General features: G+C 48.2%; 3 protein-coding genes across 9 annotated transcripts in view; 2 read left to right on the forward strand and 1 right to left on the reverse strand.

Annotated features, from left to right (window-relative positions):
• Positions 1-14,480, forward strand: part of CCNJL (cyclin J like) — an 82,877-nt gene that overhangs the window by 61,220 nt on the left and 7,177 nt on the right. Inside the window, exons 7-8 of one of the 4 annotated variants that reach the window (XR_006220242.1) lie at positions 924-2,077; positions 3,027-5,234. The exons of 1 other annotated variant lie outside the window; for it this stretch is intronic. The gene's annotated coding sequence lies outside the window, so the exon portion shown is untranslated. Of the gene's footprint in view, positions 1-923; positions 2,368-3,026; positions 5,235-14,480 lie in introns of those variants that run through there. 2 more of the 4 variants (XR_006220249.1, XR_006220241.1) reach the window with 2 other exon arrangements.
• The window catches only part of PWWP2A (PWWP domain containing 2A), a 127,456-nt gene that overhangs the window by 4,331 nt on the left and 108,645 nt on the right, over positions 1-14,480 (forward strand). The gene's annotated exons all lie outside the window — the stretch shown is intronic.
• Positions 5,331-14,480, reverse strand: part of FABP6 (fatty acid binding protein 6) — a 41,906-nt gene continuing 32,756 nt past the window's right edge. For 2 of the 3 annotated variants that reach the window (XM_042993281.1, XM_042993291.1), the window contains exons 2-4: positions 10,609-10,687; positions 9,230-9,405; positions 7,264-7,945 (exon numbers count right to left, since the gene is read on the reverse strand). In XM_042993281.1, the coding sequence (XP_042849215.1) occupies positions 7,682-7,945; positions 9,230-9,405; positions 10,609-10,687 (519 nt within the window). In that variant the 3' untranslated portion in view covers positions 7,264-7,681. Of the gene's footprint in view, positions 5,463-7,263; positions 7,946-9,229; positions 9,406-10,608; positions 10,688-14,480 lie in introns of those variants that run through there. The other variant, XM_042993295.1, reaches the window with a different exon arrangement.

Genomic DNA, 14,480 nt, shown 5'->3' on the forward strand with positions numbered 1-14,480 from the left:
CACAATAAGAACTGTCGAGTCCCAAACAACAACAGTACAAGGTTAAGAAATCTCAACTCCCGTGTCATCTCCCAAAGAGGTCTCTGTAACAACCCTAGTCACTCATTACTCTTCCTTTTCTCCATAGCTGTTCAAGCCATTTGAAATGATCTTTTTAGTTTGTGAACTTGGTTTGATGGCTGTGCCCTAAGCTACTTTCCCCCCAGTAGAATATAAAGAATATTATCACCTGGTAGTGGTGGCAGTAATCATAGCAGCTGACATTTATTGAGCATTTACTATGTATGTATAAAGTGCTATACTAAGGCATTTGCTCATATTTTTGGTAACCATCTTAGTAACCCTACAAGGTAGGAACTGTTATTGGCTATATTTTACAGATCAGAGAATGGGGAGACGGGTTATTTGCCTGAGGACAGCAATGGGGAAGGAAGGAGACACAATTCAAACCCAGGCAGTCTGAATCTGCCCTGCTGCCTTGTAGTACCTCAGTCAAGGGTTTTGGATGAGTGAAAGGTAGCATGACTGTCCCAGCGGGCCATCTCACTCACCTGGTGGGGAAGACATGACAGAATAATGGATATGGATTCATAAGAGTTGCCAGGCGTCCATGCTCCTGATGTACTGGGTGGCAGGCCTTCTCAGAGTGTGCTCACCAGCAAACAGAGACATAGAAACAGCTTCTTGCACATCTACCATGAGTAATGTGATTTATGGCTCCATCTGTCTGTCCCCAGCAGGCTCTGATTTGGGAGGAGTTCCCTGAACCCCATCTGTGAAGGTGGGAGCAGGCTTGGGGCTTTCCCAGAGCATCCCCCGGGGAGGAACCTAACCTGTCTCTGGGCTGGCTCTGGCAATCCCTGGCCCTAAGTGCCTAGGAAAGAATCTAATAGCCCTCATTCACCTCATTTTTTGTTCCTCAGGGAAGACTTTTGTGACTTGAATTTCAGCAGAAAGGCCATAGCATTTTGCAGGAGTCTCAAGTCCAGATGCCCGCCAGGACCAGGCAGGTAACATAGTGAATCCAGCTGGGTGATTGAGAGGGTGTGATGTGGTCAGTACTGTGTTGAAACCAGTGTCTCCCTAGAGGATATGGCTCCTACTCCGTTCTGGTCAATTATTGCCTTTCAAGGGTGTAAGCTCCACATTGCGGAACCTTCAGGAACCTCTAGGAAACCTATTAACTTTTCATTTAATTTAAAAATTAAATTAAAAAAATTATTAACACAACAGAAGACCAATAAAACACATCGTAAGTTAGAGTAGTTCTTGGGCTGGAAGCATGCTACTTCTGGTATATAGACCAGAACATTAGGCCAGTCTGAGTTTGTCTGCTCTTAGCTAGATGACCTTGGAAAAAGCCACCTCTCCACTCTGACTTCTGTCTCCTCATTTATAAGGTGGGAAGGGTATCAGCTTGGACTACATTTCAGATTTATGATAACAAAACATGGAATATATGGTATCGTTATTCAACAGTGAGTTCTGTGAGAAAGAATGTGAATAAGTCGGCCTCTCCCTTCTTTGGGGATGCAGGTGAGTCTCTGAGCTTCACTTCTTCCAACCAAGCTCTAACTTCTAAGGAAGAACTGGGCCAGTTCTGACCAGTGTTTCAGGCTGCTGCCCTTGCCCGGGATACAAGGGACAGGATACACAGGAGGTCGTGCCTTCTGCAAAAGGAGGATTGGGACTGGAGTAGTCAGTCTCCAAAGTTATGCCTGGCTGGGGAGCACTTCACAGTGACAGTTCTCCAGGTCTGGGGTGCAGCCTTCGCTATCCTCTCACCAGGACCCTCAGGAGATGCTCATGCACAGCCAGGTTTGCACGCTTCTCCCCGCTGTAAGTGCTCTGACCCTGTGTGTGCCCATTCTCCCAGTAGAACCACCAAGAGAGTCCCTTAATAGCTGTTTGGTGAGCACTTACTATGTTCCAAGGCCTGTACTTGACACTTTCCTCATGCTCTCTTACTCCCCCTATTCTTTTTTTGTCCTCACAGCATCACCCAGAGCTAATATTATTATCACCATTTTCCAGATGACGATACTGGGGCTGAGGAAGGCTCAAGGTCTCAATATGGGTGAGTGGTAGAAATGGGTTTCACATTTAGAAATGCTTGAGGAGCCCATGTGACCTCCAACGCCATGTCACCCCTAGATGACACATACACACGGCCACAAAAGCCCAATCACTCAGGATCTCACTGCCCACCCCTTGCCCCAACCGGCAACATACACTCACACTTTGGTGATCTCAGGGCAGCAGCTGGGTGGTGGAGCGCCACCTAGTGGTGGTCTTAAAAACTTCTCTCGAGGGGCGCCTAGGTGGCTGAATCGGTTAAGCGTCCGACTTCAGCTCAAGTCATGATCTCACGGTGTGTGAGTTCGAGCCCCGCATCAGGCTGTGTGTTGACAGTTCAGAGCCTGGAGCCTGCTTCGGATTCTGTGTGTCTCTCTCTCTGTGTTCCTTCCCCGCTCACTCACTGGCTCTCTCTCTCAGAAATAAATACAAATTTAAAGATGCTTTTGAAAGTTCCTGTTCCACCAGATGAGTTTGGTGGAGGGAGACCATTGCCCTGGCAGAGTGAAAGAGATGACTCCCAAGGGTCAGGATGAAAGTCATGCCTGGGGTAAAGGGCAGCAGAACTGAGGCCTGTGGAGGGGCCTCAAACAGCATCTCAAACTATAGCATCTCAACCAGTGCAGGAAAATGATAGAGGCTTCTCTTTCTGGAAGCCAATGAACATGGGTTTTTACACTTTATCCTTGCAACTCCCCTGTGAAGGAAGGGGAGGTCTTAGGGGCCTATTTTACACATGGACAAGATAAGACACATAAATCCAGCAGCTTGCCCACGTGCCTTGAGTTAGTGAAGGAGGCAGCTAGCCCTTTCATCACACTGGTTGAGAATGACAGTGGTGATGATGGAGGTGATGGTGGTCACGGTGGCAGCAGCTAATATTTGCTTGTAGCAAATGCTTGTAGCATGTCAGCTGTATGAGCTAAGTACATTATTATCCCCATTTTCAGGTGAGGAAACAGATTCAGAGGAATGGATGAACTTAGCCCAAGGTGACACAGCTTCTAAGTGGTAGAGGAGAGATTCAAACCCTGGCAACGTGTCTCCAGCGCTAAAGCTCTTAACCAATGTCCCTCCTACTGGCTGAGGAAGCCTCCTTGCTGAGATGCCAGCAAAATGGATGCTTTGCTCCAGCACACCTCACTCCGTTTACCCTCCAAAGCTGGCCTGAGAAGCCATAGCCTCCATCAGCTGGCGACGCCCAACCCCACATTCTCCTCAGAGACTCACTCTCTGCTGTGTGACCTTGGGCAAATGGCTTCCCCTCTCTGAGTCTCTGTTTCCCTATCTGTGAAATACAGAGCTTAAACTAGTTGGGCTCTGAGGTCCTGCTATTCCAAGTCTGTGAATCTATAATGACACTGGCTTAAGAATTTCTCTCCTGCTAACAATTTGAATTTGTCCTTGAATCAGTTACCAATCTAAAGACAAACTCACTCTCTCTCCTCTCCCTTCTCCTCCTCCTCCCTCTCCCTGCCTCCCTCTCCCCCTGCCCCCTCTCTCTTCTTTTCTCTTCTATCCTCTCTCATCTCCCTTCCTCCTCCTCTCGCTTTCTCTCAATCTCTCAATTTTCAGCCTAATTATGGCTAACTGTCTGTTATTTAGAGACTTATTATCCAAGCTCATTATGAGTAATTATTCAGTCTGGAGGGGAAACAGCAACACTGCTAGTTTAATTTAATGCTTACCTAGTTCACTTAATTAGCAATAAGTCTTGGCAAAACGATGGAATGCAAGGGGTCCTGGCTTGGTGGGGGGTGGGGGAGGCTGAATGCTGTTCTTGGGAAGATAAACAAGCTTCAGGGCAGAATGTGGGAGGAGGCAGGAGGGAGCTGCCAGTAAGCTGGGCCATGCCATCTGTCTAGACTGAGGATGGCCCATGACAGTGAAAGGTTGTACATTACACGGACTGGAAGGGCCACGTGTCAGGTGACACTTATGAAGCACCTTCTGTGTGCCAGACCCTGTGTAAGGCTTTGAGCAAACCTTATTTCTAATGCCCCATATCTGGGACTTGCACATTCTAGATAATTTAGATAATCGGCTCTCATAGTGAGTATGTTCTCTTTTTAGTAGCCTTGCAGTAATTCTGATTAGTCAAGGAAAACATTGCCCCTTTGATGCTGTTGTGTCTGCTACATATCTCTCTTCACAGAGGGAGGCCATAGGTTCAGGGCTTTGGGCTGGCAACAGGATCTCACTGTTGTTCAGCTTTGGCTTTTTTGATAGTTTTCATCTGTTCATGACAAATGATGTTGGCTTTCCATATATAGAAGTGATGTAAAGTTTCTATTGTAGCAAAAATAAGTGAATTGTCATACAGAAAAATATGGGGTAAGAAGTCAAGGTGAGGAACACTGCCAAGGGGAGAGGAGAATGGAAAAGGGTCCGTTCTGTGCTCTGGGTTAGGGATTATCTAGCCAGGAGGCAAGCCGACCCCAGTCCTCCACTCCCATGCCCTAGACAGACGCAAAATCAGGCAGAGATGACCCAGATGCTGCCTCAGAATCCTGGGCTGGGCTCCAGGCACCCACCAGGAGGTCAGAATGACCCTTCTGACCACATTTCCCAGCCAGCCAAAGCCCCTCGCAGTTTTTCCAGGGCATCACTGTGCAAACCAGGACATCCCAGCCCCTTCTAGTCCCTCTTGCCCCTCCCATGGCCCCTTGGCCATCTCATACTCTCTGATTTCTCCTCAGCCCTCATTGGTCCTTCTGGTCCCCCTTTGTGCCACTAGGTACGCAGGCCCAGAAGGATGCCTCCACGGCCAATTAACAGCAGAGCCATGGCAATGCCAAAACACCTTCCTGGCTAAGCCCTGGTGTGTCCCTCCTTTGTCTGCCAGCCTTGGAGCCTAGGTCCACGGCCCTTTCCTGGAAGTGCCACACCTACTCCTACCCACCGTCTGACACACCTGCCCTGTGGCCCCTGTGAGAGTCTGTGTGTTACCTTTCCCAGGTGACATCTGTCTGTCTAAAGGAGCCCTGTCTCCCTACCCACAGAAAGGTGGGTGGCAAGGTAGGGTGAGGGCACATGGAAGTGTGCCCACCGTGCTTCTTGAACACCACCTTTGGCTACTTCCAGGGGGGTCAGGAGTATTGCAGTCCACATTCAAGCCTCCCCCTGCCATGTTGCAGACTGCACAGGGTCTCAGGGCCAAGGTTTGGCCTATGCAGCCATCCTGAGTCCTCTCCCACCCCCAGCGAGCTAGAAACTGCCCCCAGACAGCAGAAAACAAAAAACAAAGACAAAGGTTTGGAGCAAACAATGTCTGTTCTTATCCCAGCGTTCACTGCTGGCTTCATAGCCCCCTGGGAGCCCCGCCTGCTTGCTCAGGCCAGTCTCTTGCTCACACGCTCGTAGGTTACACCTCCAATGGTGGAGATCTGAAAGAAGCAGTGGGAACAGAGGGAGTCAGTGCAGGGGTTGCTAAGTGACATGGGGCACAGCTGGAGGAGGACTGGCCTCAGTCCCAGCCCTGAGTAGAAGTGAGCGGTTGCACCACTCTTCTGAACTTCGGTTTCCCAATTTATTACACAAGTCACTGTGCAGACTCAATGTGGCGAAAGTGCTAAACAGATGTCAGGGCTGATGTGGCTCTTTGTAGTATAACCTTCCACCTGTCTGTTCATTGAAGTTCACCCGCTTCAGGCACTTGCCTTGCATTATCCCATTTAATCCTCCCAACAATGGTGTAGGGTTGTGCCCATTGTACAGATGGGAAAACTGAAGTCTAGAGGGGTCAAGATCAAGAGGCCACAGCCTCTGCACACACAGCATTTATGGGGCACCTGTGTTCGGTAATGGGAAGATAGGGTCCCTGCCCCCAAGAAAGTGTAAGATTTCTTGAGAGAGGCAGGTGAGAGGATGCTGTTCCGTGAAGGCCCACTGTGTGCTGTGTCCTGGGCTTGAGGCCATCAGGGACCCAACATCGTGGGGCACATACATATCATCAGTTGGTCCTGAGACCCAACAGAGCAGGCTGCCTTCTCACGGGAAGTGGGAAGGTGGCAAATGGAGTTTTGTCAAGGGCAGCAGTGTGAAGTGATGTGTGATTTGTACATGGAGCAGGATGGAGCAGAGGGGGAGCTGCAAGCAGGAAGGAGGCTGGGACTTGGTCTAGACCCATGGTGAGAACATGGCAAGCGTTGCTGATGGTGGCCTGGAGGGGGAGGACGGATGCCCACCCAAGGCACTCCCTGCTGGTGGAGGACAGAGAAGTCCAGGATGATTCCAGCCTCTGGAAATGGGAGATGTGCCCACCAAGACAGCTTCTCTGTGGGGCTTGGCCTGTGTGCATGTGCATTTGTATGTGTGCATGCCAGTGCCCTGGTGCATACATGCATATGCACGTGTGTGTGCGTGTGTGTGTGTGTGTGTGTACACATGTGACACCCTGATCTCTGAGCACTGCTCACACCACACAGGCTCCATGGTCAGGAGACCTTAGGAATCAGGAGACAGGTTTGTTCAGTTTGGGAAGATAGATCCTCTTGTTGGGCACAAACCTGCTTCTGGGTTTCTGCCCTCAGTTCTCCCCACACACCTCACAGTTTGGGGAGCTTTGCTTCTGGGAGTCAGAACCCACTGGCTGACATTTCATGTAAAAATGTGTCCAAAGCTTTTACCAGATTCTCTAAGAGATCAGTTTCCATCCAGGAAAAAATGGATAATCACTTTTGATCTTTTATATATTTTTTAAAACACTGGGCATCTTTTTCATTTTTAGATTAAAAAAAAAAATTAGAGACCCACCAGCCTGGGAAGAGCTGGCAGAGACCTAGTCTAGAAGTCAGCCAGTGGAATCTGCCTCCAGCACAAACTAGCGTGTGGCTTTGGACAAGTTACATGTTGTCTCTGAACCTCTATGGCCAGTCTGTAAAATGGGAATAATGAGAGGTCATTGAGTCTCTTGGGCCTCTAGGCTGGGTTTGAGATGAAGAAAAAAGGGAGAGAGAGAGAAAGAAAGAGAAAGAGAGAGGAGAAGGGGGCAACAAGGAGGTGGCAAACCCTACCTCCCTCATCACTTCCCTTCTGGAGAGCCTTGGGGAGGGTAGACTGGACCCCAGGGAGCTCTGGCCCAAGACATAGGATCACAAGGTGGGGAATGAAGTGTGGAAATGCCTGCCTTTTGCTTTTAATTTCACATCCATTTCTTTCACCTGGGGAAAATTCTGGAACCCCGGGAAGAAGTAACGGCCTCCAATCTGTGTTTACAGAGCACCAAGTGTGGGAAGGGGCCATCCACAGATGTGTGTGTTAGCCCTGCCTGCATTTTTTAAAAGGATTAATTCAATGCCAATGTTTAATAGTCTGGAGATTTCACAAAGAAGTGCAAATTTCCAGCTTCTCTTGAAAAATCAGAAGGTCTAGCAGAAGGGCCTGGAGGATGTGGAGCAGTATGGTGGCTGCCCTTGCAGGGCCCACCCAGACTCCCCCCTTCACCTAAACTCTGGGCTTCCACACTTGTGCCCCGGCAGTGGCAGAACCAGACTGCCAAGCGTCAATTCCCAGGACTGTCATAGAAGCTAGGTGCCCTCCAGCTCACCGCTTAGCTCCCGGTGCTTCAGTCCCCTCACCTGGAAGATGGAGATAGAACCCCCGCCTAACAGGTTGCTCTGAAGATCAAACCAGATGACCTACACTGGGTGCTCAGCACAGAGCCTGGCACACGGGACGTGCTCACAGAGCCAGGACCCAGAGGCCTGGCTCTCAGGGGCCATGGCTGGAGGCAGAAGAGTGTTCTCATCATTATCCCAGGAACGAGCAGGACACTCACCTCCACCAGCTTGTCACCCACGATCTCCGAGGTCTGGTGATAGTTAGGGAAGTCTGCCACTATCTTCCCACCCTCCATCTGCACGGTGGCCTGGGAGGGAAGCATAACACTGAGCCTGAGTTGGCAGACACCCCCAAATGCAGGCCAGCCCCCCAGGGAGGAAGGGCTACCTACAGCCATCGCAGCCCCCTCTGGCATTGTTTGCCTTGTAGATAGATATACGATGACCTATGTCTGAAGATACGGGTAACAAGCACGAGTCGTTCAACCTTGCTGTGCCTCAGTTTTCTCCCCTCTAAAGTGGGGGTAGTAACTGTACCTACTTCAGAGTTATTACGAGGACTAAGCAATTTCATATGACATGTGTAAAGTGCTTGGCATGGTGCCTGGCACATGGTGAGCACACCTTGTTAGCCACAGAGTTAGTTACGATCCTCACTGATAGGACAACGATGATGTCAGCCAAGGATGTGGGTGCAGCTTCGTTTGTAATTGTAAACAACCTAAATATCTAGTCTGGACTGTCCACTGGTAAGTAACCTAAATATCTTATCAACGAGGGAGTGTTAGATGAATGGTAGGCTTTCCATACTGTAAGATACTATGCAAGCATTAAAAAGAATAAGGCAAATCAGTATGTGCTGACTCATTCAACCATGAGAAATGGTTGAATTTTTTTAAATACACAAGTGACAGAACATGAACGTTATGACTACTTCTTCTCCACTGGGGCAGCCTAAGGGAAAAGTACGCACAGTCATGACTGGGGCTATAGAGAGAGGGGACCCAGAATGCACGGAAGACCTGAGGGACCAGGCTGGGTCAGATGAGGACAGTCACCTTTTACTTCTTTCTTATGTAAGATTGTGGTTTCAAACCCACATGAGTCTGATTCTAGGATTGTCAATCTCTAGGCTACGTTGGAAGGCAGCATGAAAAAATGGTTATGCTCTCTGAAGCCAGACTGCCTGGGTGTGAATGTGCACCCATGCTGTGCAACCGGGGCAAGAGGGCAAGCTGTTTAACCCCATGGCTCAGCCTAACTCTCTCATCTGTAAAATGGGATAGTAATTGTAGCAACTTTGTAGGCCTAACTGCATTAACATATGTGGAGTATTCAGCAGGTGTCTGGGATATATTAAGTGCTTGGCACATGATAACAATTTTAAACAATTTTGTTACAGTGTCTGTTATGGGGGTAGCATTAAAAACCAGGAGTGGTTAAGTTGCCAAGTAACACAAGTGCTTAGGGGCTGGAGGCTAGACTTGAGAACAGAGCCTCAGCTTGGGGTATAGCCCCAGGGGACACGCTTGAGACCAAGAAGTTAGCCAGAGGCTTGGGGAAGGAGGAAATGGCGGCCAGTGGCCTCTCACCTTGAACTTCTTGCCCCCCACAGTCTCCATGTCACATTCTTTGCCGATGGTGAACTTGTTGGTCATGGAGTGGCCGCTCGGGTAGTGCTGGGACCAGATGAAATTCTGCCCGTCCTGCTGCACCTCCGTGACAATCTTGAAGTTTCGGCCCTTTTCGATAACATCGCTGGGGAGCCCTGGCCCAGGGACAAGTAGAGCAGCTGTGTAAGAGCTGCTTACAGCTTGTGGCTTTGAGAGAGGGCTTTCCTCCCTGGTGGCAGGCTAGCGCAATGGTTAAGAACACAGATCCTAGTTCTACCATGAACCATGAGCTTGGATGAGTCAGTCACTACCTCTCTGAGCCTCAGTGTTTCCATCAACAAAGTGGGGATAATAAGGCCCATTTCACAGGGCTGTTGCAAGGTTGAAATCAAAGTGATAGTGTCTTGTAAAACTTCTGGCATATAATTGACAATAAATAACAGCTGCTCTTCTGATAGTACCGTAGCATACACAGACTGCCAAGCTCACAAAGTCCTTGAACGAATGGGACCACCAACACCGTCTCCTAAGGCTCTTACTTCACAGATTAGACGATGAAGACCTGGACCAGGAAAGGGGCTTCTCAGCATCTCAGTGGAGGCTAGCAGCAGAACCAGGTCTAGCATTCAGACTGGCTCCCTTCTATTCCACGTGAGACTGTTGTAGGGGAAGCCAGGCACCAATCCTTCAGGGCCACTCGCAATAATTGACCCAGAAGGACTCTTGTCTCCCCTGTGCCCTGCTCTCAGGGCCTCTCTGGCCACTGGGAGGTAGGGCAGAGATCCCCGGGGCTGTCCCTTGACTCGTGACAATGGCGCTGCCTCAGACTTAGATAGTGCACCAAGACTTCTGCAGGATTGTCAGGACCGCTGTCCTGTGGGTTCCTCACACCCAGTGCCACAAATGGAGCGGTGAGAGGAGTGGCATCTTTGATCTCTTCCCGTAGTTCCTAGCACAGGAAGAGAGGCCTGTGTTTGTTGAATGGCCAAGTGAATGCATGGCTTTTCAAGCCTGGTCTCTATACCGACCTTTTGGTTACTTCTCCCCAGGCAGGATGTGGTGGCCCCCCTCATCATCTCGTCATAGGGCCCTGGATTCTAATGATCTCTGTCCCTAATTTACAGTGTGACCTTGAGGCACCCCATCAGTAGCATCAGGTTGGCCCTTGAATATAGCAGGTGTTCAGTATACATTTGAATGAATGAATAAGCCAATCAGGTCTCCACCTCACTAACTACTGGCTATGTGACCTTCGACTAGTCACTCCACTCCTCTGGGCCTCAAAGAGTTTGGGTTCCTGGCCCCAAGCTGGCTGTGACAGACCAGCCCTGGGAAGGGGTACTCATGCACTCACTCACCAAGACGCTTCATGAACTCGTCATAATTCTTCTCACTCTCGATCTCGTACTTGCCGCTGAAGGCCATTCTGCTGGAGAGCTGGAGGGCAGACGGCAGGGGGATGAGGGAGAAGAGTCGTGGTGCTGAGGGGCCTGGTGCCCCAGCTTATAAACTCTTCCACATGCTCGGGCTCAGCCCCTAAGTCACCCCACCTCTCCCTCCAGCCCCTGAAGAGGAAGCACTTGCCACTTTACAACGTGGGCAGGACCTAAGAGGAGCAGAGCCCTGAGGTTAGTCACCCTGGGGAAGAGCTGGCTGTAAGCCCACTGCCGCTCCCAGCAAGGACAAGGGCAATGCCGTGGCCTTTGAGGCCTCATCCACCGCTGCCATCCCACCCCCAAAACTTCCTCCTTGCTCTGCCCTCCAGCCACACTCTCGTCACCCCTTATTTACTCATTCACCCTCTCATCCATCGACCAAAGTGCACCAAGCACCTCCTGCATGCGGGGCTGGCACTGAGGAAACACAGATCCATGAGACATATACCCTTCCCCAAAGAGCTCCGTGTCTAGTCCCGAGATGAAACACCTGCCTGCAGAGAACCCTCAGCAGGCAGCATGTTAGTCCTGAGACAGATGCAGATGTGTGACCTAGGGCTCCAGGAAGGTGTGAGCTCTGCAGCTGGGGTCTGGTGCATGTTTGTGTAGATGGCAATGCTGGTCCAGAAGGAACAATAGAATTTGGATGTTTATTTTCTTTTTCTCTTTTTATTTTTTTTAATGTTTATTTTTGAGAGAGAGAGACAGACAGACAGAGTACGAGCGGGGGAGGGGCAGAGAGAGAATGGGAGACACAGAATCCGAGGCCGGCTCCAGGGAGCAGTCAGCACAGAACCCAATGCGGGGCTCAAACTCACGAACTGTGAAATCAAGACCTGAGCTGAAGTCCAACTAATGCTTAACTGCTTAACTGACTGAGCCACCCAGGCACCCCATGGATTTGGATATTTAAAGAAACAGGAGGGCTGGAGAACACAGGCCGATGCTATTCTAGGATGAGCAGAAGCCTTCAGCTCTTCTCTGTTTCCTCTCTCATCCTTGCTTTCTTTCTTACTGACCCTAAGTATAGCACATAAATAATAGCCATGATCACCATGTAAATACAAGATTCCATTCTGTTTTTCTTTGCTCAGCATTAGTTTGTAAACACAGTCCCATGTTTCTATAAAGCTGCCTTTTTTTTTTTAAGTTTATTTATTTTGAGAGAGAGAGAGAATGAGCAGAGGAGGAGCAGAGAGAGAGGGAGAGAGAGGATCTGAAGCAGGCTCTGTGCTAACAGCAGAGAGCCTGACATGGGATGTAACCCACGAACAGTGAGATCATGACCTGAGCCAAAGTCAGACACTTAACCAACTGAGCCACACAGGCACCCCCCCTTCACATGATTTTTTTAAAAAAACATCTCCTTAAACAGAAGCCCCAGGATGGGATTCCAAAATTATGGGATCTGGAAAATTCTTATAACTCTTAACATGTTTTGCCAAGTTGGGACTGTATTGGTGTGACATCGAGCTTGTCTGGGTGCTGAATTTCTTGGGACGCAGAGTTTAGACCATCTTTGGCACTTTCCCCAAACATACCATCCCCCAACATCTCAAACTATGTCATCTTGATAATCTATTTCTTTTCTTTTTAATAAACTTTATGGTGTAAAGGGCTTTTAATTTTCTGATTATAAAAGTAGTTGATGTTCACAGTAGGAAAACTGGGAGGAACAAAGGACAAATAAACTAAAAACTACCTAAATCCCACCAAAGGGCCTTATTTTTCAATTGTAAAATTAATACATACTCATTGTTTAGAAAGACAAACACTCAGGGGCACCTGTGTGGCTCAGTTGGTTAAATGTCTGACTCTCGATTTCAGCTCAGGTCATGACCTCACTGTTGGTGAGATTGAGCCCTATGTCAGGCTACACGCTTAAGATTCTCTCTCTCTCCTTCTCTCTCTGCCCCTCCCCCACTTGTGGTCTCTCTCTCTCTCTCTCTCTCTCTCTCTCTCTCTCCCCCTCTCCCCCTCTCTCCCTCTCTCCCTCTCCTTTAAGAATAAATAAACATTTAAAAAAGACACTCAGAAACTTTGTAAAATAAAAGTGAAAGTCCCACATCCCACTATATCTCATTTTCAAGAATCAGTTGCTGTTAAGTTCAGAATATATAGCCTTCTAGACATTTCCCACATGCATACAAATATATTTTCTTTTTAACAAAAATGAAATCCCATGATACTGTTTTATCTTGATTTTTTTCCATGGACATTAATGGATCTTATTTCTTCATGGAAACTGAAAAATATCCTATTCACTTTTTAAAAAGTGTTTTATGTTTATTTATTTTTTGAGAGACAGAAAGAGACCAAGCTGGGGAGGGGCAAGGAGAGAGGGAGAGAGAAATCCCAAGTAGGCTATGTGCTGTCAGCACAGATCCTGATGCAGGGCTTGAACTCAATGAACTGTGAGATCATGACCTGAGCCAAAACCAAGAGTCGGATGCTTAACTGACTGAGCCACCCAGGTGTGCCCCCATTCATTATTAAGTGACATTCCAAATGGATAAATCAACTAAGAGTACATTATGTCACCTGGTCTAGGCATGGGAAAACATGGAGCAATTGCCATCTCCCATAAACCTTGGAGGAAAATAATTTCACCGCAGTAACTGGCATGTAAGTTAGGTAGAAGGTGACAGCTGACAGGCAAGCTAGGGAGGCTTAGGGGATGGCGTATAGTCTCCTAGATTCCTCTGAGGTCTCTAGTCTTGGAGGAAGTGTGTACTTTGCAGAGTTCCACCTTCGTGCCTTGGCCTGCCTGGACTGACTGCTCACCTTTCATCTGTCTTTCCAAATTCTAACTGTCCTTCCAACTCTGCTTCCTCTAGGGATCCTTCCCTGATTCCTCCAACCTATAGAATGTCTCTTGCAGGAATCCCCATAGTGTGTACCATCTGCTTGTAATGGCTCACGGGGAGACCTGGACTTTACAGTCATATGCATTAGTCTTCATATATTAGCTCAGAGACTTCAGACACACTGCTTTCATTCACTCAGCAGACATTAGCTGAGCACCTAGTATGTACTAGACTCTGGAACTGCCAAGTATCTGCCCTCAAGTCTCATGGGGGACTCAGGCTAGAAAACAGGGAGTTACAACCCAGTGTGATAAATGAGATAAAGGCCATAACATGGGGATATTGTAGAAAATAGAGATGTGGGGTGCCTGGGTGGCTCAGTCGGTTAAGCGTCTGACTTCGGCTCAGGTCATGATCTCACAGTCCCGAGTTCGAGCCCCACGTCGGGCTCTGTGCTGACTGCTCAGAGCCTGGAGCCTGTTTCGGATTCTGTGTCTCCCTCTCTCTGACCCTCCCCCATTCATGCTCTGTCTCTCTCTGTCTCAAAAATAAATAAACGTTAAAAAAAAATTAAAAAAAAAAAAAAAGAAAATAGAGATGTGAGCCTGACCACCTCCTAAGGATCAGGGAAAGCTGATCTGAGAAGAATTGACCAATAAGCCAAAACCTCAACTTACTCATTATTAAATGGGGATTTTTAAAAAGCCATCTTCCAGAGTTTTAATGAAATTAAATGAGTACATAAATAAGGTGCTTAGCACAGGATCTAGTATTTCATAAGTGCTCGTTGAATGATACTGTTATGCCCACTCATTGGCAATTTGTCCAGCCTTTTGAATTTGCTTGTTGTTTTGAATTAATATTTATTTATTGTAGCATTAATTTAATTCTTCACAAAGCATGTCTTTTGTGGCCCAATTAGATTGTAATCCCTTCACGTATAGAAGCTACATTTCATACTTCCTTGTGAATGTGTATGTGAGAGAC

This window comes from Panthera tigris, chromosome A1 (genome assembly GCF_018350195.1).
Source record: "Panthera tigris isolate Pti1 chromosome A1, P.tigris_Pti1_mat1.1, whole genome shotgun sequence".
NCBI lineage: Eukaryota > Metazoa > Chordata > Mammalia > Carnivora > Felidae > Panthera > Panthera tigris.